Raw genomic sequence first — 23,468 nt, 5'->3', positions numbered from 1 at the left:
TAGGAATTACAGAATTGTAGCCTTGCACAACTCAAAATGTAACAAATGTTTAAGGCCCAACTAGTGAATAATCAAATTTTTTTTATCATTGGTGTAACTAAAAAAATAACAGTGCAAAGATGCTACTGTTTCTTGTTAAGTTGATAAAGTACTGGTGTTATTTGAAGATATAATTTTAGACAAATGGAAATTTTAGTTGGACGATTATTAGATACATATCTTACCCATCCCAGCATGCATATACACATACATAAGATCATAGTATAAAAAGTAATATATATGTAACATAACAGTATACCATTTGAAGGAAAAATGTCAAGGTTATATTTATTATAGTTCAGTAGTTGTGTAATGCTGTTTTTGGTCCATCATTTGAAATACTTTTTAAAAATAATGTGATACTTCTTAGCTTTTAAGGGTGATAGAATGAGGAGGTACGCAATCATAGAACGCATACAGGCTAAGAATCTCCTGAGTCAAGGAAAATGCTTTGAGATCATTTGAAACTTTAGATTTGTGGTGTTTTAACACTCGCTGCACATTAAAATTATTTGGGAGGTCTTAAAAATACTAATATTGGGCCAGGCGCGGTGGCTCACCCCTGTAATCCCAGCACTTTGGGAGACCGAGGCGGTGTATCGTGAGGTCAAGAGATCGAGACCATCCTGGTAAACATGGTGAAACCCCGTCTCTACTGAAAATGCAAAAAATGAGCTGGGCACGGAGGCGCGTGCCTGTAATTCCAGCTACTCAGGAGGCTGAGGCGGGAGAATTGCGTGAACCCAGGAGGCGGAGGTTGCGGTGAGCTGAGATCGTGCCATTGCACTCCAGCCTGGGTAACAAGAGCAAAACTCCGTCTCAAAAAACAAAAAACAAAAAAACAAAAAAACTCCTAATATTTAGGTTGTATTCCAGATGCATTAAATCAGAATCTCTGTGAGGGGTACTGAATATTCCTAGTTTTTAAAAGCTCACCTGGTGATTCTACCATGATATCAACTATAAAATCATTTTCCGTTTTTTTTTCCCCACTGTTTCAGGAGGAAACAGATCACTGCTCTAACTCTTGGTAAAGTCATAGAGCTGTTTATCTTTGGAATTGAAACAGCATCTTGGTCTCCTCTTAAACAGTGGTTTCTCCGCTCTCCCATGATGCTTTCATTTTCATTTCCTCCAGTTTGTGTTTTTTTATTTTGAGTTTGTGAGGGTCCCCAAAACCATTGGAGTAGGACCGTCAGGTGTAGCTAAGCCTGATTTTGGTCGATGACCCCAGAAAATCACACATTTGCATTTCCTGAAACATTGGAGAGTAAGTGAAGACCCTGGCGTAGCTCCAGTATACCTGAACTGGAGTTGAACTGCTCTGTAAATAGAATTCTTCTGTGGTTCAGGAGAAAACCCTGTGGTATTTCTAGTTGGTTACTTTAAATCTTATGCACTATGTATTAATTAAATTATATTGTACTTTATTCAGTAATAATGGAAATATATGTATTAGACTAATTTTAGTTTCAGGCATGTGTTATGTTTTTTGAAAAGATGGAAGAATAGGCCAGGCACAGTGGCTCACACCTGTAATCCCAGAAATTTGGAAGGCCGAGGTAGGAGAATCAGTGGAGCCCAGGAGTTCGAGACGAGCCTGGACAACATAGGAAGATCCCCACCTCTACAAAAAATTAAAAAAAAAATTAGCCAGGTGTGTTGGCATGCACCTGTAGTCCCAACTACTTGGGAGGCTAAGGCAGGAGGATCACTTCAACCTGGGAGGTCAAAGCTGCAGTGAGTGGTGATCACACAAATGCACTCCAGCCTGGGTGACAGAATGTGACCCTGCCTCAAAAACTAAAAAAGAAGGAAGAATAAACAAAAATCAATATATTTTATAATTGAAAACAATAATTTAATTAAAATAAGTTTAATTTTATGATATTATTAAAATTTTGTTCCTATTTATAGACAATATAATTCATATAGTATATATATAATTAATTGACTTTCGTGTATTTCATAATTAATTTGAATATGGAGTTGTAATATTATCACGCCATCAAGACTTAACTTCCCAATGAATGACAATATGGAGAAATGTGTTTATAACTCACTTATGATACATTCTTTGGATAAATACAGCTTATTCTAGGTTTTCATCATCATTACTTGCTGCGGTGGGATAATGTTGTAGTCTGAAATGGCATGTGGCCAGACATGGATGCAGTATTAGTGCCTCTTGCAGGCCTTGTTTAAAACACTCACTCTGGGATACTACTGTGCTTCTTTACTTCCAGACTGACCACTGCTCTAAGCAGTGTTGGGAAAATGCCTGGGCTGCCCGAGCCCTTGAAGTTCAAGAAGAAGCACCTGGACTTCTCATGAGGGGAGGTCAGAGTCAATGTAAGTGACTTCCTAATTTGGGGGGCTAAATCCCTTCAATGATTGAGGTCTGTATGAAGTCAGCCATATAAATAGGTATTTGCAATGTGTTGTATGTCATCATCATATCCCAAAATACTGCCATTGACCTAAAATAAAACTTTAAAAGTGTTTCTCATGTAATAAATGCCATGTATCTCCTGTGAAAAGCATAATGTTCTTAGAGTGATCCATTGATATTTTCAATTCCATGAAAATAGTACTTTGAGGACATTGGAGTTGCTTTGAAAATTGACATCAATTAAGAGAAAACTTAGTCTAATTTAAAATTTTCTTGGACTTTATAGCTAAGTAGAGAGCTTTATTTGTCAGGCAGAAATACATGTGTGGGCAAAGGTGAAACATTCATAACTTTGAGAATCGTTCTAATTTTGCTGGAGTTAGAGAAATGTTGAGCATTGTTGCTTAATACAGGTTTACACCGTTACAATGATGCTGCTTCATGAACTCCAAATCATGTAATAATTCTCAAAAGTAACAGTTCAGTAAATTGTATCAGAAAATACTTGCCATGTACACAAATGGACAATAGAAATGTAGAAATAATGTTTATTTGTGAGAAATTACAGAGGAATATAATTAGGTTTTTCCTATAAGGCAACATAATGGAGTTATAACTTGATGCTTGTTATAACAGAGCATTTTTTTTTAAAACAGAGATAGATGAGAAAGTAATGAAAGAATAGAAAATATTATAATCCTATCAAATTTTATTCTCATCAAATCCTGAGGATCTAAATCTCTTTTCAAATATATGTATTTTTTTGTTTATAAGTTAAATGGCAATGGTGTCTGGAGATTATGTGAAGGTCATTTCTTTAGTACAGTTGAACTTTAGAACATTTTGTGTAAAATTGTGACAATTTGAATAGGAGGGAAAACAAAGGTCCACAGTAAGTAAAGGCTCAAATTAGCTGAAGTTTTTTCCTCTTTCATGGCTGATATCTAACTTAGATAAATTTTGGCAACAAATATTATACAAACGAAGGTTTTACAAATAGTACTTTCCTTAGTTGAATATATCTTGTAACACATGAATCTATCTTGTAAATCATGAGTATTGGGCAGACTGTGGACCATATAGCCAAAAAGCTTCAGGTATACTTTCGATTCACTCTCTTGATTACTACAGGGTCATTTAAGTTCTTTCAGCATCAGATCTGATAGCCTGTCCTGCCTACCCTTCCAGGCCCAAATGAGATTACATATGGCATATGTGAAACTGCCTTGCTAAGTATAACAAGCTATATAAAATTCATTATTCTTTTGGATGCAACATTTAGAACAAAACTTTTACAATAACCAGGATATTTTATTCGAACCTTAGAGATGGTTATCTTTTTTATATATGTATTTTGTTTAAAGCAAGAAACAAAGTAATTAATACAGAATGGGCTAAAATGCATGGCATAGCAACATCAACATGCAAAGTAGCTTCAGTTACCATTGGTATATCCTGGAATCAAACTGTTTTTATCAGTCCCTTGTCCCCTTTTCTTTAGCTTTTCCTCCTTCCTTCTCTTTCCTTCTCAACACTGTTTCTTCCAACTTTTCCTGCTTTCCAAAGTTGGAAAGATTTTTCTATTTATCTCCTGACCATAAGCGCTATACCCTGGGGACCCTTCTTTCTCAGTGTCATATCACTTAGTTATTCTGGCAGATTTTGTATAAAGTATTTTTCAAACCTTTCCCTTGATGTCTTATAGTTATACAAGAGGAAGTTCTAAGCTGCTGGACCAGAAACAGGAAAAGCACCCTTTGGTCCCCAAGGAGTGCTAAAACTACAGGTAGTGTTGACAGGTGTGTATAGTCACACTTCAGCTGAGACTGTTCTGTGGTTTGAAAACCTTTAGCTATGTCATACCGTTTACAGTTTTTTTTTTTAATTTAAAAATTGCATCACTACATGTCTAGAATAAAGTAACTCAGGAAAGAGCAGAAATGTAGAAAAGCAATGCACAGAAAGGAAAGTAAACAGAGCATCAGAAGAAATACAGAGAAACCTGAATTACAATAAAAATAGCAAAGGTGAATTTTAGGTGGGAGATTAGGGGAAGACTTGGATGAGAGAGAAAGAAAACTGATCTTACCAGGATTGCTGTAGCTCTTCAGGGCTTATTTCAGAAAAGTTGACTAGGGCTCTGGAACCCAGGGTATCAGTGCTCACTAGTTGACCTATGCCAAGAACACTGGGAAGGGAAAAAAGCCAAAAGTGAATGGGTATCAGGAGGTAAGGACTTATTTATTTTGGCATTCATAGTTTAAACAGCAAAAACTCAAGAGGAGTATCTGTTTTGAAATTATTATAACTTATTAGCATCAAATACATGCTGTGATTCTTTGTTATTGGTTGTTTGTTTTTGAAACCTCTAGTTGAAAGAGTGATTTAAAAAGCTCAATATTTCCATGACCATTGTTTGCCGTTCTGTTGGTACCCTAAGGCAGAAAATTGGATTGCTTCTTCTCTATTATTCTCCTTCCTTCATTTCTTTATTATAATCATCCTTTTTCATCACTGCCTTTTTTCCCATGTCTCTTTGTTCTTCCTTTGCTTACTTCTTTTCTGTTCTTCTACCCCAAGATTTTAGAATGAGTTATTCAGACTTACAAGTCTTTACATGACACTGTAAAATCTCAGAAATATTTTTCTTCAGGCATATCAATCCTAAGTAATATCAACTCAAAGACGATTCATGTGCCACTTTGAATCCTCAAATTTTCCCTCCTGTGAAAAGAGACTAGTATTTGATAAAAATATAAAAGTTAAAAGCAGAATATTCAGATATTTGGACTATTTGTGAGCATTATCTTATGATTATCAGAGTTTATATATATGGAAACACTGGAAATTTTGGACTATGATATTTAGATAGAATCTACTCTTACTGAGGGTTAGGATCTGGTAGGCAGCACAGGATTTGGGAAAATCAGTCCCTGATTCCTTGAGATTTCTTTATTTACCTGATTTCCGCATTTGAGTGGCTATCAAGCTGCTGTAGTGTACCTCTGTCTCTCAGATAGAAATATCATTAGCTGGCTTGTACTTGTCTTTGGAAACGTTAAGAAAAATGTGAGCCAAAGAATTATAAAGCACTTTTCAGTTTGTCTTGGAATTGAAATTGGGCTGAGTTTAGACCGCCACATGCCACCCAGGAACTTCTGCACATACATAAATACTACAATTATATGCAGTAATCCCTAGGGAAAACGTAATTTTTTTCTTTAAAAATGGGGCTTTATAAATCATCAAGTCTTCAAACCATAGCAAAATTTTTTTCAGTCTTAGTCAATAATCAGACATTGCTGACTTTTGTAAGTAAGAGATTATCAACATTTTATCTGCCAAATATTTAAAGTTTTGAGTAAAGTAATGTAGTAATATAATAGCAATAGGAAAGCGAATCTGAAGTATAGGTATGTCTGGTTTTATTGCACTTTGCTTTATCGTGCTTCACAACTACTGCGCTTTTTAATAAAATTTAATGTTTGTGGCAACTCTGTGCCAATGCCATTTTTTTATTGCATTTTAGGTTTTGGGGTACATGTGCAGATCATGCAAGATAATTGCATAGGTACACACATGGCAGTGTGATTTGCTGCCATCTTCCCCTTCACCCACATTTGGCATTTCTCCCCAGGCTATCCCTCCCCCTTCCCCCCCCGCTGTCCCTCCCCTATTACCCCCAGTAGACCCCAGTGTGTAGTACTCCCTTCCCTGTGTCCATGTGTTCTCTTTTTTCATCACCCGCCTATGAGTGAGAATATGCAGTGTTTCATTTTCTGTTCTTGTGTCAGTTTGCTGAGAATGATGTTCTCCAAATTCATCCATGTCCCTACAAAGGACACAAACTCATCCTTTTTGATTGCTGCATAATATTCCATGGTGTATATGTGCCACATTTTCCCAATCCAGTCTATCGTGTATGGGCATTTGGGTTGGTTCCAGGTCTTTGCTATTGTAAACAGTGCTGCAATGAACATTCGTGTGCATGTGTCCTTATAGTAGAATGATTTATAGTCCTTTGGATATATACCCAGTAATGGGATTGCTGGGTCAAATGGAATTTCTATTTCTAAGGCCTTGAGGAATCACCACACTGTCTTCCACAATGGTGGAACTAATTTACACTCCCACCAACAGTGTAAAAGTGTTCCTTTCCTCCACATCCTCTCCAGCATCTGTTGTCTCCAGATTTTTTAATGATTGCCATTCTAACTGGCATGAGATGGTATCTCAATGTGGTTTTGATTTGCATTTCTCTAATGACCAGTGATGAGCATTTTTTCATATGTTTGTTGTCCTCATGTATGTCTTCTTTTGAAAAGTATCTGTTCATATCCTTTGCCCATTTTTGAAAGGGCTTGCTTGTTTTTTTCCTGTAAATCTGTTTGAGTTCTTTGTAGATTCTGGATATCAGCCCTTTGTCAGATGGGTATACTGCAAAAATTTTTTCCCACTCTGTTGGTTGCCGATTCACTCTAGTGACTGTTTCTTTTACCGTGCAGAAGCTGTGGAGTTTGATTAGGTCCCATTTGTCTATTTTAGCTTTTGTTGCCAACACTTTTGGTGTTTTGGTCATGAAGTCCTTGCCTACTCCTATGTCCTGGATGGTTTTGCCTAGATTTTCCTCTAGGGTTTTTATGGTGCCAGGTCTTATATTTAATTCTTTAATCCATCTGGAGTTAATTTTAGTGTAAGGTGTCAGGAAGGGGTCTAGTTTCTGCTTTCTGCATATGGTTAGCTAGTTATCTCAACACCATTTATTAAACAGGGAGTCCTTTCCCCATTGCTTGTTTTTGTCAGGTATCAAAGATTGTAGGGTTGTAGATATGTTGTGTTGCCTCCAATGCCTCTGTTCTGTTCCATTGGTCTATATCTCTGTTTTGGTACCAGTACCATGCTGTTTTGATTACTGTAGCCTTGTAGTATAGTTTGAAGTCCAGTAGTGTGATGCCTCCAACTGTGTTCTTTTTGCTTAGAATTGACATGGCTATGCGGGCTCTCTTTTGGTTCCATATGAAGTTCATGGTGGTTTTTTCCAGTTCTGTGAAGAAAGTCAATGGTAGCTTGATGGGGATAGCATTGAATATGTAAATTACTTTGGGTAGTATAGCCATTTTCACGATATTGATTCTTCCTAACCATGAACATGGAATGTTTCCCCATCTGTTTGTGTCCTCTTTTATTTCGTTGAGCAGTGGTTTGTAGTTTTCCTTGAAGAGATCTCTTACATTCCTTGTAAGTTGTGTTTCTAGGTATTTTATTCTCTTTGTAGCAATTGTGAATGGCAGTTCATTCTTGATTTTGCTCTCTTTCAGTCTGTTATTGGTGTATAGGAATGCTTGTGATTTTTGCACATTGATTTTATATCCTGAGACTTTGCTGAAGTTGTTTATTAGTTTCAGGAGTTTTTGGGCTGAGGCAATGGGGTCTTCTAGGTATACTATCATGTCGTCTGCAAATAGAGACAATTTGGCTTCCTCCTTTCCTATTTGAATACCCTTTATTTCTTTTTCTAGCCTGATGCTCTGGCTAGAACTTCCAGTACTATATTGAATAGGAGTGGTGAAAGAGGGCATCCTTGTCTAGTGCCAGATTTCAAAGGGAATGCTTCCAGTTTTTGCCCATTCAGTATGATATTGGCTGTTGGTTTGTCATAAATAGCTTTTATTACTTTGGATGGAGATATGTTCAATCAATACCGAGTTTATTGAGGGTTTTTAGCATAAAGGGCTGTTGAATTTTGTCAAAGGCCTTCTCTGTGTCAGTTGAGATAATCATGTGGTTTTTGTTTTTGGTTTTGTTTATGTGATGAATTAGATTTATAGACTTCCGTATGTTGAACCAGCCTTGCATCCCCGGGATGAATCCTACTTGATCATGATGGATAAGTTTTTTGATGTGCTGTTGCAATCGGCCAATGCCATTTTTCTAACAGTATGAGCTTACTTCATGTCTCTGTGTCACATTTTGGTCATTCTCACAGTATTTCAGACTTTTCTATTATTATTGTATCTGTTATGGTGATCTGGCATCAATGGTGTATGATGCTACTCTTGGAATTGTTTTGGGGCACCATGAACCATGCCCATATAAGACAGACAGCATTGTCAATGTTGTGTGTGTCTTCTGATTTCTCCACTTACCAACACTTTTCTGGTCACTCTCCATTTCCTTGGGTCTTTCTATTATATGAGACACAACAACATTGAAATTAGGCCAATTAATAACCCAACAGTGGCCTCTATGTGTTCAAGTGAAAGCAAGAATCTCACATATCTCACTTTAAATCAAAAGCTAGATACGATAAATCTTACTGAGGATAGTATGTCCAAAGCCAAGGTAGGCCAAAAGCTAGGCTTCTTGGGCCACAGATTTAGCTAAGTTTTGAATGCAACGGAAGAGTAATTGAAGAACATTAAAAGTGCTACTCTGGTGAACACATGAATGATAAGAAAGCAAAACAGCTTTATTTCTGATGGGGAGACAATTTACTGGGTAGAAGATCAATCAAACACAACATTCCCTCAAGCCAAAGTGTAATCCAGCAAAAGGCTCTAATTCTATTCAAGGCTATGAAGGCTGAGTGTGATGAGGAAGCTGTGGAAGAAATGTTGGAAGCTAGCAAAGATTAGCTCAGAAGGATTGAGAAAGAAGCCTTCTCCATAACCTGAAAGTGCAAAGTGAAGCAGCAAATGCCTTTGTAGAAGCTGCAACTAGTTATTCTGAAAATCTAGCTAAGATCATTGATGAATATGGCTACACTAAGCAACAGATTTTCAATGTAGATGGAGCACCCTTCTACTGGAAGAAGATGCCATCTAGGGCTTTCATAGCTAGAGAGGAGAAGTCAATGTGTGACTTCAAAGCTTCAAAAAACAGGCTGACTCTTTTGATGGGAACTAATGCAGCTGATGACTTTAAGTTAAAGCCAGTGCTTATTTACCATTCTGAAAATTCTAAGGCTCTGAGGAATCATGCTAAATCTACTCTGCCTGTGTTCTATATATTGAACAACAAATTCTGTATTACAGAACACCTGTTTATAGCATGGTTTACTGAATATTTTAAGTTCACTGTGGGGACCTTCTGCTCCAAAAAAAAAAAAAAAAAGATTATTCTCAAAATATGACTGCTCATTGGCAATGTATCTGGTCATTCAAGAGCTCTGAAAGAAATGCACATGGAGATTAATGTTGTTTTCATGTCTGCTAACGCAACATCTATTCTGCATCTCACAGAGGAGAAATTTTGGCTTTCAAGTGTTATTGGTTAAGAAATACATTTTGTATGGCTATGGTTGCCGTAGTGATTCCTCTGATGGATTTGGGTCTGAGAAAAATACACAAACCTTCTGAAAAGAATTCACTATTCCTTGGCCGGGCACTGTGACTCACGTTCATAATCCCAGCACTTTGGAAGGCCAAGGCAGGTAGATCATGAGGTCAAGAGATTGAGACCATCCTGACCAACATAGTGAAACCCCGTCTCTACTAAAAATACAAAAATTAGCCAGATGTGGTGGTGCATGCCTATAGTCCCCACTACTCTGGAAGCTGAGGCAGGAGAATCACTTGAACCTGAGAGGAGAGGTTGCAGTGAGTCAAGATCACATCACTGCACTCCAGCCCGGTGACAGTGTGAGACTCCGAAAGAAAGAAAAATTCACCATTTCAGATGCCATTATGAATATTGAGATTCATGGGGGGAGATCAAAATATCAACATTAACAGGATTTGGAAGAAGTTAATTCCAACTTAGATGAATTACTTTGAGGGATTCAAGATTTTTAGTAGAGGAATTAATTGCAGGTGTGATGGAAATAGCAAGAAAAGAATAAGAAGTAAAACCTGAAGCTGTGACTCATTTGCTGCAATCACATGATGAAACTTGAATAGTTAAGGAGTTGCTTCTTATGGATGAGCAAAGAAGGTGGTTTCTTGAGGTAGAATATACTCCAGGTGAAGATGCTTTGAGCATTGTTGACATAACAACAAAAAATTTAGTATATTATGTAAACTTACTTGATAAAGCAGTGGCAGGGTTTGAGAAGATTGACTTCAAGTTTCAAAGAAGTTCTGTTGTGAGTAAAATGCTATCAAACAGAATAGTGTGATGCAGAGAAATTCTTTGTGAGTCAATTGATGTGACAAATTCCATGCCTTATTTTAGGAAATGGCCACAACTACCTCAACCTTCAGCAACCAGCACCCTGATTAGTCAGCGGCCATAAACACTGAGGTAGGACCCCCCATTAGCAAAAAGATTAGTCTTTACTAAAGGCTCAAATGACTGTTAGCCATTTTTAGCAATAAAGTAATTTTAGATTGAGGCATGTAGATTATTTTTAGGGATAATGCTGTTGCACACTTAATGGACTACAGGCACACTTAATGGACTACAGCACAGTATAACTTTTATATGCACTGGGAAACAAAAAAATTTGTGTGACTTACTTTATTGTGGCATTCACTTGATTGAAATGGTCTGGAATCAAATCTGCAATATCTTCAAGGTATGCCTGTATAAGAACTGTTTCTATGGTATTTAATAAGATTTTGGGCTAAGAAAAAAATTCAATTTAAATATTGAAATTTTGGAAAGTATGGATTGAAATGGAAGCACTATACCAAAAAATGTTTATGTCCATCTATCTATTTCTTGACACATTCATTCAGATTTATGACCATACAGAGGAGGGAGAAACTAGGATGGGAAAGATTTCTGGTTAAAAACTTCACACTTGGAGTCGTGACACTTCTCTTAAATGCCTTTTAAACACACAAGTGACTGTTAAAACTTCCATGAGAAATAGAATTTGGATATAGTATAATTTTCAGTGTGTTCTCATCCTCTGGTTAAGGTTCTTATCTTGTGGGGACAGAATACTACAGAGGAGGGTGATATGGGTAGGAAATAGGAGACTACTCTGTCCTCAGGAAGCAGAAGGCAGAGAGGCGAGTTCTCTGTCTTAAGTTCCTTTTGGGTTTAATTTGCACTATCTCGTGATAAAATCACTTGAGTTCTATGTGTCCCTGCTGCTGTTTCTTGGACATCAAAGCCGGCATTACCGCCAGGTATCATCTTCATTGATATTTAGGCCAGAGTGGGCAATTGCTACCCAGTGGTGCTATACCAAAGCCAGGAGCTGGAAGCCAGACTCCAAGAATTCCCAGCCAGCTAGCTTTACTGGCTACTCTGTCATTTCATTAACTTTGCAGTAATGGAAGCTCCTGGTTTGTGCAATTTAAAAATGGTGGTTTTGGACTGTATCTACTTATAATGATAAAGTTTTATTGTACTAGATGAATCTAGATGAATAAAATATACTAGTTTAATGTTACTCCTTTCTTCAAAGCCAATCTCAGCTTCTTTTTCAAAAATAAAAAGTAATAGTTCTGGATATTGACTATTCATGTTTGTTCCTGCAGTCCTGAAATGTGAATTTAATGTTATGTTGCATATTTAGAAACTGGAGTAGAGCTATGAGAACTATGAGGTAACTTTAAGGGTTAAAGAGAGGAAATCCCAAATTCCTAAAATGCACATATATGTATACAAATCTCAATTGGAAAGCTTTATGTACCATAAAAGAAGGGATAGCTTTTGGAAGATATATACTAAAAGCAGGTGAAGGACATTCAATTACTCTCTTAGTAATTTTATTTCCTTAGGTGATGTTGCACAGTAATACCGACTTTCTGGTTCTTATGTTTAATACTGAGCAAGGAACTTTAAGCAAGTTTAAAGTAAAGCTAAAGGCAAAAATTATTAAGATTACCTTTAGAACTTGTTAAATGTGTTTAAGTTTAGTATGAACTGGAAGTTTTAGTGTTTTTTCCTTTAGCTGTTGCATTAGCAGCCATAGACCAAGTGACAACATCGTTGTTTTTAATAAAACAGATTAATAAAAATGTAAGAGGCTTAGGCATTTCAGGTTCTGGCTTCTATGCTTAATATGAGAGTATTGGTTTGAAGCCAGTGTACCACACATGTTAATTGATTGCTACTTTGCTTGAAGTAACGTGGAAGATTATCTCCTCTAAGATTGTTCATCTGGGGAAGTTACTCCCAACCAGGAGCAATTTTGCCCTCAGGGGACATAAAGCAATGTCTGAAGACGTTTTTTGGTTTTCATAATTGGGGGTGGAGCGTATTTTATTGTCATCTAGTAAGTAGAGGCTGGAGATGTGGCTAAATAACCCACAATGCAAAGGAAAGCCCTCCATGACAAAGAATTATTTTGTCCAAAATAACGGTAGGGTTGAGATCCCCTTGTTCTAGGAATATTTCCAGTTTAGTTTCTTCTTTATCACCTTTCTCTTTCCTTTCTTTCTTTTTCCCTTCCTCTTAAACAGGCATGTGTCACTTGGTATGGAGTTGAGTAAGTGTCTCTCTGTTTTATGCTAATTGTAATCTTTTCACAGTAATTTCTCAGCGTGTGGGTTTGTACCGAGTGGAAAGGGAGTTGAAAGCCATGCATTGTAAGTGTGTAACCTTGGGCATGTCACTCATGCTTTCATTTCTTTGTTTCTAAAAGTCAGAATTAAATGAGGTCTAAGTTGGCGAAATCATTAATTCAACCGGATTGAGCATCTACTGTGTCAGGCAATGTGTTCTGTTCTAAGATTCACATGATACAGAAGGCATAGTTCCTGATTTCTAAATGCCTGAATTTAGTTGGGGAGAAGACAGGCATGTAAATTAAATGGAAGTAACCATACATTGTGATAACAGTTCTAATGAAAGTGTGATGAAAGTTCTACGGTAGAACAAGGTAGGAAAGCCACTATCTATAGAAGTCCTCTGAGAGAGGATGGAATTTTAATTGGCTATTGGAGGAGAGTAGGGAGTTGCCAGGAGAAAAGGAGGAAGAGCATTTCAGGCAAAAGGAACAGCAAAAGCAAAAGCTCAGAATTACAAAAAGCCCTGAGATCTTCCGGAATATTGAAAGCTTCTCTATGCCTGGAACATGAAGATCACTGAATAAAAATATTCTTTTTGTATTGCTTTAACATATCAAAAATTTCCAAAAGAATCTCAAGCCTTGAAAAATAAACATTACCATCTAGCCATTGCTCTTAGACTTTAGCTGTTCACTCCTCTACAATGTGTGTGCATCACAAGCACAGACAGCCTGAGTTACAGTCCTGAGATTCCTTCGGACTTCGTTTTCCTACTTTGCTTGTCTTAACTTGTGCCTCACTGTTTATACTGAGACTTGTGATACAGACAAGTTCAGGTACAACAAATCCAAGTTTTTAAAAAGTGCCTGATTTTATTTTCCTCATCAAATTTTCTTGATGTACTTTTCAATTTTAATAGCTTCGTTGGGGCAGTGGATTTAGGCAATTAAAATTGCTGATTTAATTCACAAACTCAGGTGAACCAAGTGTCAGGCCATCCCATTGAGCCCTTCTACACTAAGTAGAGAAGTTGATGGCAGAAATAGCGCCAAGACTTCTGGCACAATCTGATAATTTTTGTCTTCAGGCAATTAAATGCTGCTCAGCATTGTTTAACAAGAGGTTCATAGTGTGCCCTAAGCCACCAACAGGATTTTCTTTGGTAGCCATGAAAGTCAGCTTAGATTATGTCACAGAAGGAAATGGTGTATTCTGAAAGAAATTCATCTTTCTATTGTTTAAAGAAGTAGATTAATTTTGCCTGAGGTTTTCCTCGGCAAATCTGACTTTTCTCAGGAGAAGGGAGTTTAAGTGGAATAACTCTGTGGTTTCCTTTAGAAATATCTGGATATACAAAGAAGTTTTGTAGTAGATATCACTGTGACTTAAAGACAGTTCAGGAAATCTGACTTCTGTTTCCAGCAAGCAGATGACTTTTTGTGACACATTATTTCTTGATGTCTGAACTTCTTTCTAGAAATAAATCTCATAATACCTGCTGTTCATTGCTCAGGACTTATGAAGTAATGTCTGCAGACTATGTGAGAAGAAAAAGGTTCTATAACATGAGGTATTTTTCCACTCTTTATATCAGCTCATTCTTTGTTTATATGATTACATTTGAAGTAGCCTGACATTTGGCAACTTCTTTTTTTTTCCCATCAGAAGCTAAAATTTATGATTAACTAACTGTTTGCTATTAATTTGTTACAACTTCACTTAACCTAATAAATATCCCAGAAAAGAGCAGACTTGGCTGGAGTTGAATCAGTACAGCTTTACTGATTTGGCCACTAAGTTAAGCCAATACGTTTTAATCTGGATTGAGCTAAGGGGGAATGTTCAGAAATCAAGGTCTGGGTGCATTCTCCCAGAAATCACTGGAGCTCAGCTGGTTTTATTAGTCTGGTGAGAGGACGGGGAGATATAAACACTGCATAGTGGACATCACTTTTTCCTCTGGTATGTGTATAGACCTTCAGCAGTAGTAGTAGAGGGGTTATAATGAACAATTACTGGATAATCAATCTTAAGTATGATATATGAGAATTTAAAGTATTCTGAGTTCCTAAACAATATTTATTATATAATATGTGATAACTTACATTCTTTTATTGTTCGATAGATTTTGCTTTCTAGATGAATAATCATTTACTGCATGCTTTAGAGCAGAGATAGCTAAAATTTTACTGAAACAGAGACACATTCATTTACATGTAGTCTGGGACAGCTTTTGTGTCACAAGGGCAGAGTGAAGCAGCTCCAATAGAGAATTTATGGCCTGCAAAGACTAAAATAAAATATATGCTACCTGGCTCTTTATAGAGAAAGTTTACTGACTCGTGCGTTAAAGAAACAACTTTTTAAAACAAAAACAAATTTCTGCAATTGAGATCATTATTCACCCAGACAAGTGAAATTCTTCTCTTTTGAAAAAGTGATAACACACTTTCTTGTCATCGTATTTGCTTTATAATACTTAAAAAATTCTTTAAAAATGAAATTGTTGAAATAATGTCAAAAGAAACATTTCTTATGATTTATGAGCACTCCAGAAAAAGAACATATCCATATATGCAGTATAGTGACTGTAAAGTGATTTTGAGTAGTATGTTATTAGTTGTATAAGGAAAATGAATAAATAACGATAACAATAGCAAATACTTCCAAAGTGCTCCTTGGGTGTTAAGCACTCTTCTAAGTACTTTTACATTTCTTTTTTCAGCAACCATTTAAAGTAGGATAATTGTTATCTCTGTTTCATAGATTATGTGTTTTATTGTAAATAAATTTGAAGAATATAATTTGTAAGAAAAAGAACTAATAAAATATTGTTTGTAATTTACTTCATGGGTTTATGGATATAAACAAATAATTCTATTTCTTGAGATAATAAAGCCAAGGCATTGACTGCATTCCATAACTAAAGAATATAGAATAGTTTTAATAGCATAGGAGAGTTATCTTGAATAGATAATTTGATAGTTTTCAGTTCTGAGCCTAATTAAATGTTCTCAAACTTCTTCTATGCCTAATTTAACTTCATACAGTTAGATTTCTTTGGGCTTATTTTTCTCATCCTTTAAAGTTAAAAAATTCAGATGTGATGAGAGATTGCAGTGATTAACTTCATATACAACACAGGGTAGTTCTCCACAGAGCAGCTCATTTCAAAGTACTACCACATTTGCACAAAGAGGAAGTGGCCTGAGGCAAAAACAAGTTCTTAGCAGGTGACTTGATAATTGATAAGCAGACATGTATGGTTTTTAGTAGTGAAGTGGAAGCTTATGCTAAGCTGATTAGAAAGGAGATCAGGTGAGTGACTTAGAGTTCGGCTGTGAGAAGTCCTAGTGGGAACTTTCCTTTGAAGGAAAGCCAGGTGATGGTTGGACATTTGGGAGCAGGTGATGAGCAGATGTTTGCAGTTCAGTATGTCACACCACTGCTTCACCTACTCTGGAATTTGTCGTGAGAACGCACAAGAGATAGAATGAAAAGAGGTAAGAAGCAAAGATTTAAAAATGCCACCAGAGACAATAAAAATCAGATCTCCTAGTTAGACAGTCCACACTAATGAGATTCACCCCACCCCACATTTTTGAACCTACAGCACTGCTGTTTCAGCTATTTGACATGTACTATATGCTTTTAACTCTGAAAATGTTGTTTAACTTGTTCCACATATCACCGTCTTTTCCAGGTTGTTTCTTTATACTGGGAGATTCTCAGTTGATTAAAACAGGAAGTTTTCTTTGTGTGAGTGTGTGTGTTTCAATAAAAGTTTATTGCAAAGCTGGCAGCTGCCCTGTGAGTCATAGTTTTCCAACCATTGCTCACTACTATAAAATTCTTAAACCTATATGTGCTAAACTCCTTGAGGGTGGGACTATGTCGTGTGTGTGTGTGTGTGTGTGTGTACACACACACACTTGAAGTTCTGGGGTACATGTGCAGAATATGCAGGTTTGTTACACAGGTATACATGTACCATGGTGGTTTGCTGCACCCATCAACCCATCATCTACATTAGGTATTTTCAATAGAAAGTATTTCTTATTCCTGATTACCACCATTTTTGCAAAGTTCTACCTCTGCAACTGTTTACATCAAGCAAAAGGCAGGCTAGTGAATAAGGATGGCTTATAAGTCTTTCAGATTGGGAATGACCATTAGCATCTGCAATAACTGTGCATAACTGAGGATGGAGTTCAGTCATGGGGCTAGAAATGAAGACATTTAGAGTTTGTTTGTAATCTGTTGTTATTGAAAAGATTTGGAATTACTCCTCAGAAAAGTATTTTAAAACAACACCTAAAGTCAGTTGCATTCCTTGTTTTCTAGACTCTGCAAAAAAAAGCCCTCTATTTGGTATGTCTTGATTTGACCATTTAAACTTCCTCAGATACAATAAATTTGCTGAACTGTGGGATAAATTGTGATATTGAATGGTTTGATGCACAGAAAAGAGCTTTTAAGCTGCAGAGTAAATTCCATTAAGATATAATACCACTCTCATCGGCTATACATAAGACACTTTTGTTACCTGGATATATTTACAGCTTCCCATTAGAAAGTTAAAGCATCTTTAAGTATATGAACTTGCTCAAAATACTCTTGCATGAGACATCACAACTTTATACTTTACTATATGTGCAAAACCAATATTCTAGCCTATCACATGTATTTTTTTTTTAATTTTTTATTGGATTATAGGTTTTGGGGTACATGAGCAGAGCATGCAAGACAGTTGCGTAGGTACACACATGGCAGTGTGCTTTGCTTTTCTTCTCCCCTTCACCCACATTTGACATTTCTCCCCAGGCTATCCCTCCCCACCTCCCCCTCCCACTGGCTCTCCCCTTTTCCCCCCAATAGACCCCAGTGTTTAGTACTCCCTTTTCTGTGTCCATGTGTTCTCATTTTTCATCACCCACCTATGAGTGAGAATATGCGGTGTTTCATTTTCTGTTCTTGTGTCAGTTTGCTGAGGATGACGTTCTCCAGATTCATCCATGTCCCTACAAACGACACGAACTCATCATTTCTGATTGCTGCATAATATTCCATGGTGTATATGTGCCACATTTTCCCAATCCAGTCTATTATCAATGGGCATTTGGGTTGATTCCAGGTCTTTGCTATTGTAAACAGTGCTGCAATGAACATTCGTGTACATGTGTCCTTATAGTAGAACGATTTATAGTCTTTTGGATATATACCCAGTAATGGGATTGCTGGGTCAAATGGAATTTCTATTTCTAAGGCCTTGAGGAATCGCCACACTGTCTTCCACAATGGTTGAACTAATTTACACTCCCACCAACAGTGTAAAAGTGTTCCTTTTTCTCCACATCCTCTCCAGCATCTGTTGTCTCCAGATTTTTTAATGATCGCCATTCTAACTGGCGTGAGATGGTATCTCAATGTGGTTTTGATTTGCATCTCTCTGATGACCAGTGACGATGAGCATTTTTTCATATGATTGTTGGCCTCATATATGTCTTCTTTCGTAAAGTATCTGTTCATATCCTTTGCCCACTTTTGAATGGGCTTGTTTGTTTTTTTCCTGTAAATCTGCTTGAGTTCTTTGTAAATTCTGGATATCAGCCCTTTGTCAGATGGGTAGACTGCGAAAATTTTTTCCCATTCTGTTGGTTGCCGATCCACTCTAGTGACTGTTTCTTTTGCCGTGCAGAAGCTGTGGAGTTTCATTAGGTCCCATTTGTCTATTTTGGCTTTTGTTGCCAATGCTTTTGGTGTTTTGTTCATGAAGTCCTTGCCTACTCCTATGCCTGGATAGTTTTGCCTAGATTTCCTTCTAGGGTTTTTATGGTGCCAGGTCTTATGTTTAAGCCTTTGAAATCTGGCACTAGACAAGGATGCCCTCTCTCACCACTCCTATTCAATATAGTTCTGGAAGTTCTAGCCAGAGCAATCAGGCAAGAAAAAGAAATAAAGGGTATTCAAATAGGAAAGGTGGAAGCCAAATTGTCTCTATTTGCAGACGACATGATAGTATACCTAGAAGACCCCATTGCCTCAGCCCAAAAACTCCTGAAACTGATAAACAACTTCAGCAAAGTCTCAGGATATAAAATCAATGTGCAAAAATCACAAGCATTCGTCTACACCAATAACAGACTTAAAGAAAGCCAAATCAAGAGCGAACTGCCATTCGCAATTGCTACAAAAAGAATAAAATACCTTGGAATACAACTCACAAGGAACGTAAGGGACCTTTTCAAGGAGAACTACAAACCACTGCTCAACGAAATCAGAGAGGACACAAACAGATGGAGAAACATTCCATGTTCATGGTTAGGAAGAATTAATATCGTGATAATGGCTATACTGCCCAAAGTAATTTACAGAATCAATGCTATCCCCATCAAGCTACCATTGACTTTCTTCACAGAACTGGAAAAAACCACCATGAACTTCATATGGAACCAAAAGAGAGCCCGCATAGCCAAGTCAATTCTAAGCAAAAAGAACACAGCGGGGGGCATCACACTACCGGATTTCAAACTATACTACAAGGCTACAGTAATCAAAACAGCATGGTACTGGTACCAAAACAGAGATATAGACCAATGGAACAAAACAGAGGCACCGGAGGCAACACAACATACATACAACTATACAATCTTTGATAAACCTGACAAAAACAAGCAATGGGGCAAGGATTCCATGTTTAACAAATGGTGTTGGGAAAACTGGCTAGCCATGTGCAGAAAGCAGAAACTGGACCCCTTCCTGACACCTTACACTAAAATTAACTCACATGTATTTTTGAAGCTTACTTTGTTTGCTGCTTGTGGTGTTGATTGCAGTAATGGGTACTTAAAGCATTAACTTATCTCTGCCTCATTTTGCATAATTTTTCAGTAAGTTCACTTCCCTGTCAGATCAGTTTCCCCCTAAAAACTCCCTGAGATGTTATTTGGGTACAAAGTGGGCAGAGTTGTCCTGTGACATCATGGTCTTGTGGAGAGAGGAAGCCTCAGATCTGAGTATTGTTCTCCAGTTTCTCTCTGGCCTCCCCTGGGGGGTAATAATTCCAGTGTCGTGCCAGTACTGTTTGCTACGGAAATCAAGGATGATGGGTGTGTGCCCCAGCTTAGGCACACTGCACAGACTGTCATTGTCATTGCACATCTTGAGTTCTGTAGTCCATTCCATCCTGGCAGCCTGTCTGTCAGCTATTAATTTCAGAACCAGTTTGACTCTGTTACAGTGACTGTCCTTGGAAATTTTTTCCAGTTGTTTCAGCCACTTTCTGCCTCCTGCACAGGGCTTGGAGAAGTATCCCAAATGTTGTCATTGCCTTATGGGAGTTGGGGAGGGCAGGGAGGGGTAGCTTGGATCCCTTCTTACCTAGAACAATAGCCCTGTCTTTTTATTCTGACATGACCACACTACCTGGTAGCAGGTCCGCTCCATAGACACTTCCCTCCCAGATTTTTAAGCGCGCTCCACTTTCCGCTTTTCTTCCAGCATGTCTGAGCCAGCTCCCCTCCCAGGCAACCTTCACCATTTCAACACGTGATGTGGGAGCTGGGACACATTTGAATGAGTTCTCTGCTGTTCCTCTTATCCTTCAAGTTGTTGTGAGCTCCTTTTAGTTCTCCTTTATGTTTTGCTGGAAATTCCCCTGTGTCTCATCCACCTTCTATTGGTGACATTCATCCTCCCTTTCTAAGCACACAATGTCTGCTGGGAAACACTTTTTATAACTAAAGAAAAGGGAATAAAATACAATGATGTTTTAAAATATCAATCTCTAGCCTTTCATAGGTGACTTAAACTGACTACATTTACCCTGGCAACCAGAAGTTGGAAAATGGTGATAGAACATTTTGTAAGTATTACAGAAAGTGGTGTTTACAAATCAGACACCAAAACCTGACATCCACCTTTTGGGAAATGTCCCAGTGTGCTGATGGCAGTGAGAAAGAGGTTCACTTAACGAGAAAAGGCCGGAGGTAAAGGAACAGATTTTCTTTGTATTCTGTACCAGGTTCTTTCTTTAACACCTGGGTTGATTTAATTCCAACAGACTCCCTGGATCACCTCTAACCTGTCTCCTGGTGGCCTTCACTAAGTTCCTTAGAGGCTTCAGGAAACAGATACATTTTAACATGTTTCAACATGTTTGTCACAGTGGCCATAGGATTCCATAGTAAAAAGATAACTGCAACATTTCTTATTGATTCAAAATACATGTAAGCCAATCATAGAAACTGGAGTAAAAGTGTTAAGATTAATTAATCTGAACCAAAGATCTGTGTTTTCTTTGTTATAGAATACTGCTGGGGAGAGTCAGAATTTTGGAGTCTGTTATTTTGTTAACATGAATACTGGAATTATAAAAGGAATTTCTGTAATCAGAATAGCAGATAATATTTCTTGAGTGCCTTAATTGCTTCTAGGCACTTTATATAAAATATTTTTAAAATAATAATATCCAGTGGTTACTCTCATTTTGCACGTAAGGAGATGGAAAATCAGAAAGGCTAAGTCACAAAATTAAAATAAAGTGGAGTTGGGATTAAAATTTAGACCTGTTTAAGATCACCATCCATGTCTTTTCAAGTTAATAAGCCTCAGTAAATTAATCATGCCAGAAATACCTCTGTGACAGAAAACGTTGTGAGAAATAAATAATGCTTAGTTACCTTAGGAACTCACTTGGGAAGGCATGCTGAAAGAGTTGATATTACCTGACTGGAATCTGTCTCTTTTGCTCTAGCAGTATATAAATTTTATGGCACTAATTTAATACACATGACCTATGTTTAACCTGTTAGACCTTAGTATTATAAAATAAAGCTCACATGGAGGAAAATAGACAAAAAATAAAAAACATATACTTAGCGAATTACAAGCTGAATACCAATATAACTATCACCCAAGTCAAGAAAGAACATTTCCACTGGCCGCAAAAGCTATCCATGTGCCCTGTCTTGATCATAGGCCTTTTCCATTCTTCAAATGTAACTACAATCTTGATTTTTATAATAACCGCTTTTCTCTATGGTTGTATCAGCTAAAATTGCATTCATTCCTGCACATTATAGTCTGGCCCATTTTAGAAATCTGATGTCTTTTAAGTTTAATCTACAGGTTCTCCTTCAATTGCTTTCTTTTCCTTATAATCTATCTGAGGGAGAATTTGTACTTCTACCCTTTAACTAGTATAATTTACCTTAATCTAGATGTTGCTGACTTGGATACTCACAGTGCATTCAACCTGTTCCTCTGTCTTGTATATTTCCAGCAGTTGGCAGTTGGAAAAGAGATGTAATCAGATTTGAGTTAATCTCTTGAGTGGTGGTGTGTTCTTTTATCAGGACACACATAATGTCTGGTTTTAACTTTTTTTTAAATGTCAGCAGCTGTTGACACTTAATGGTTAGAAAGATTGCAAGATTGTTGATTCCTTGAGAGTTGCAAAATGATGATACTCTATCATTGTTTTTAATTTGTATAATTTAAAATATTTGATGTTTCTAGCCCACTACAATTAATTAGAAATTCATTTTGCTCACTATCTCTCTCTACACACACACACACACACACACACACACACACACATAATTTTTTTTTAGATATAATAATACTCTGTCGCCCAGGCTGGAGTACAGTTGGTGTGATATGAGCTGACTGCAACCCCCACCTCCTGGGTTCAAGCGATTCTTCTGCCTCAGCCTCCCAAGTAGCTGGGATTACAGGCATGCACCACCATGCCTGGCTAATTTTTATATTTTTAGTTGACATGGGGTTTCGCCAGTTTGGCCAGGCTGGTCTTGAACTCCTGACCTCAAGTGATCCACTTGGCTCAGCCTCCCAAAGTGCTAGGATTACAGCCCTGCATGGCCATTTATATTGTTTTTGATTGTATCTGTTTGCATAATTTGATTGTATTTGTTTGTATATTTACAATATAATTCCCAGAACAACTACAGTGTACATATGTAACTTATCACAGTCTACTGGTATTGACCTTTACAACACTGAATGAAATGTAGAAACCTGCCAGGCATTGTGGCTCACGCCTGTAATCTCTAATTCCAGAACTTTGAAAGGCCGAGGCAGGTAGATAACTTGAGGTCAGGAGTTTAAGACCAGCCTGGCCAACATGGTGAAATCCCATCTCTACTAAAAAAAAAAAAAAAAAAAATTGCCTAGGCAGTGCCTGTAATTCCAGCTACTCAGGAGGTTGAGGCAGGAGAATTGCTTGAACCTGAGAGGTAGAGGTTGCAGTGAGCGGAGGTGACCCCACTGTACCTAGGCTGAGTGACAGAGCAAGACTCCTAAAAAGAAAGAAAGAAAGAAAGAAATGTAGAAACCTTACCTCCGTTAGGTCTCTTTATTGTTCCCTACTTTTAAATATCATTATCTTGAGTATCAGAGATGGCATTATAATTTTTGCTTCACTCATCAAATATGATTTATAAAACACACAAAGAGAATAGACTATTATGTATACCCAAATTTCTGCTATTTCTGTTCCTATTTCTTCCTTCTTCATGCTCCAAGATCCCTTCATTTATCATTTATTACTGTTTCTTAGTCTATACTGGAAGAACTAGGACATTATCTATTTATTTTTAACAATGAAAAAC

At 37.3% G+C, this 23,468-nt stretch overlaps 1 protein-coding gene across 2 annotated transcripts in view; it reads left to right on the top strand.

Annotated features, from left to right (window-relative positions):
* The window catches only part of TLL1 (tolloid like 1), a 273,553-nt gene that overhangs the window by 45,593 nt on the left and 204,492 nt on the right, over positions 1-23,468 (top strand). Inside the window, exon 2 of one of the 2 annotated variants that reach the window (XM_035292710.3) lies at positions 2,286-2,391. The exons of the other annotated variant lie outside the window; for it this stretch is intronic. Coding sequence (XP_035148601.1) covers positions 2,370-2,391 — 22 coding nt within the window. The 5' untranslated portion in view covers positions 2,286-2,369. The remainder of the gene's footprint in view (positions 1-2,285; positions 2,392-23,468) is intronic. 2 annotated transcript variants of the gene reach the window in all.

The sequence above is a fragment of the Callithrix jacchus genome, chromosome 3 (assembly GCF_049354715.1).
Source record: "Callithrix jacchus isolate 240 chromosome 3, calJac240_pri, whole genome shotgun sequence".
Classification (NCBI taxonomy): domain Eukaryota; kingdom Metazoa; phylum Chordata; class Mammalia; order Primates; family Cebidae; genus Callithrix; species Callithrix jacchus.
The sequence above is the reverse complement of the archived record's forward strand: the minus strand, read 5'-3'. Positions and strand labels throughout refer to the sequence as shown.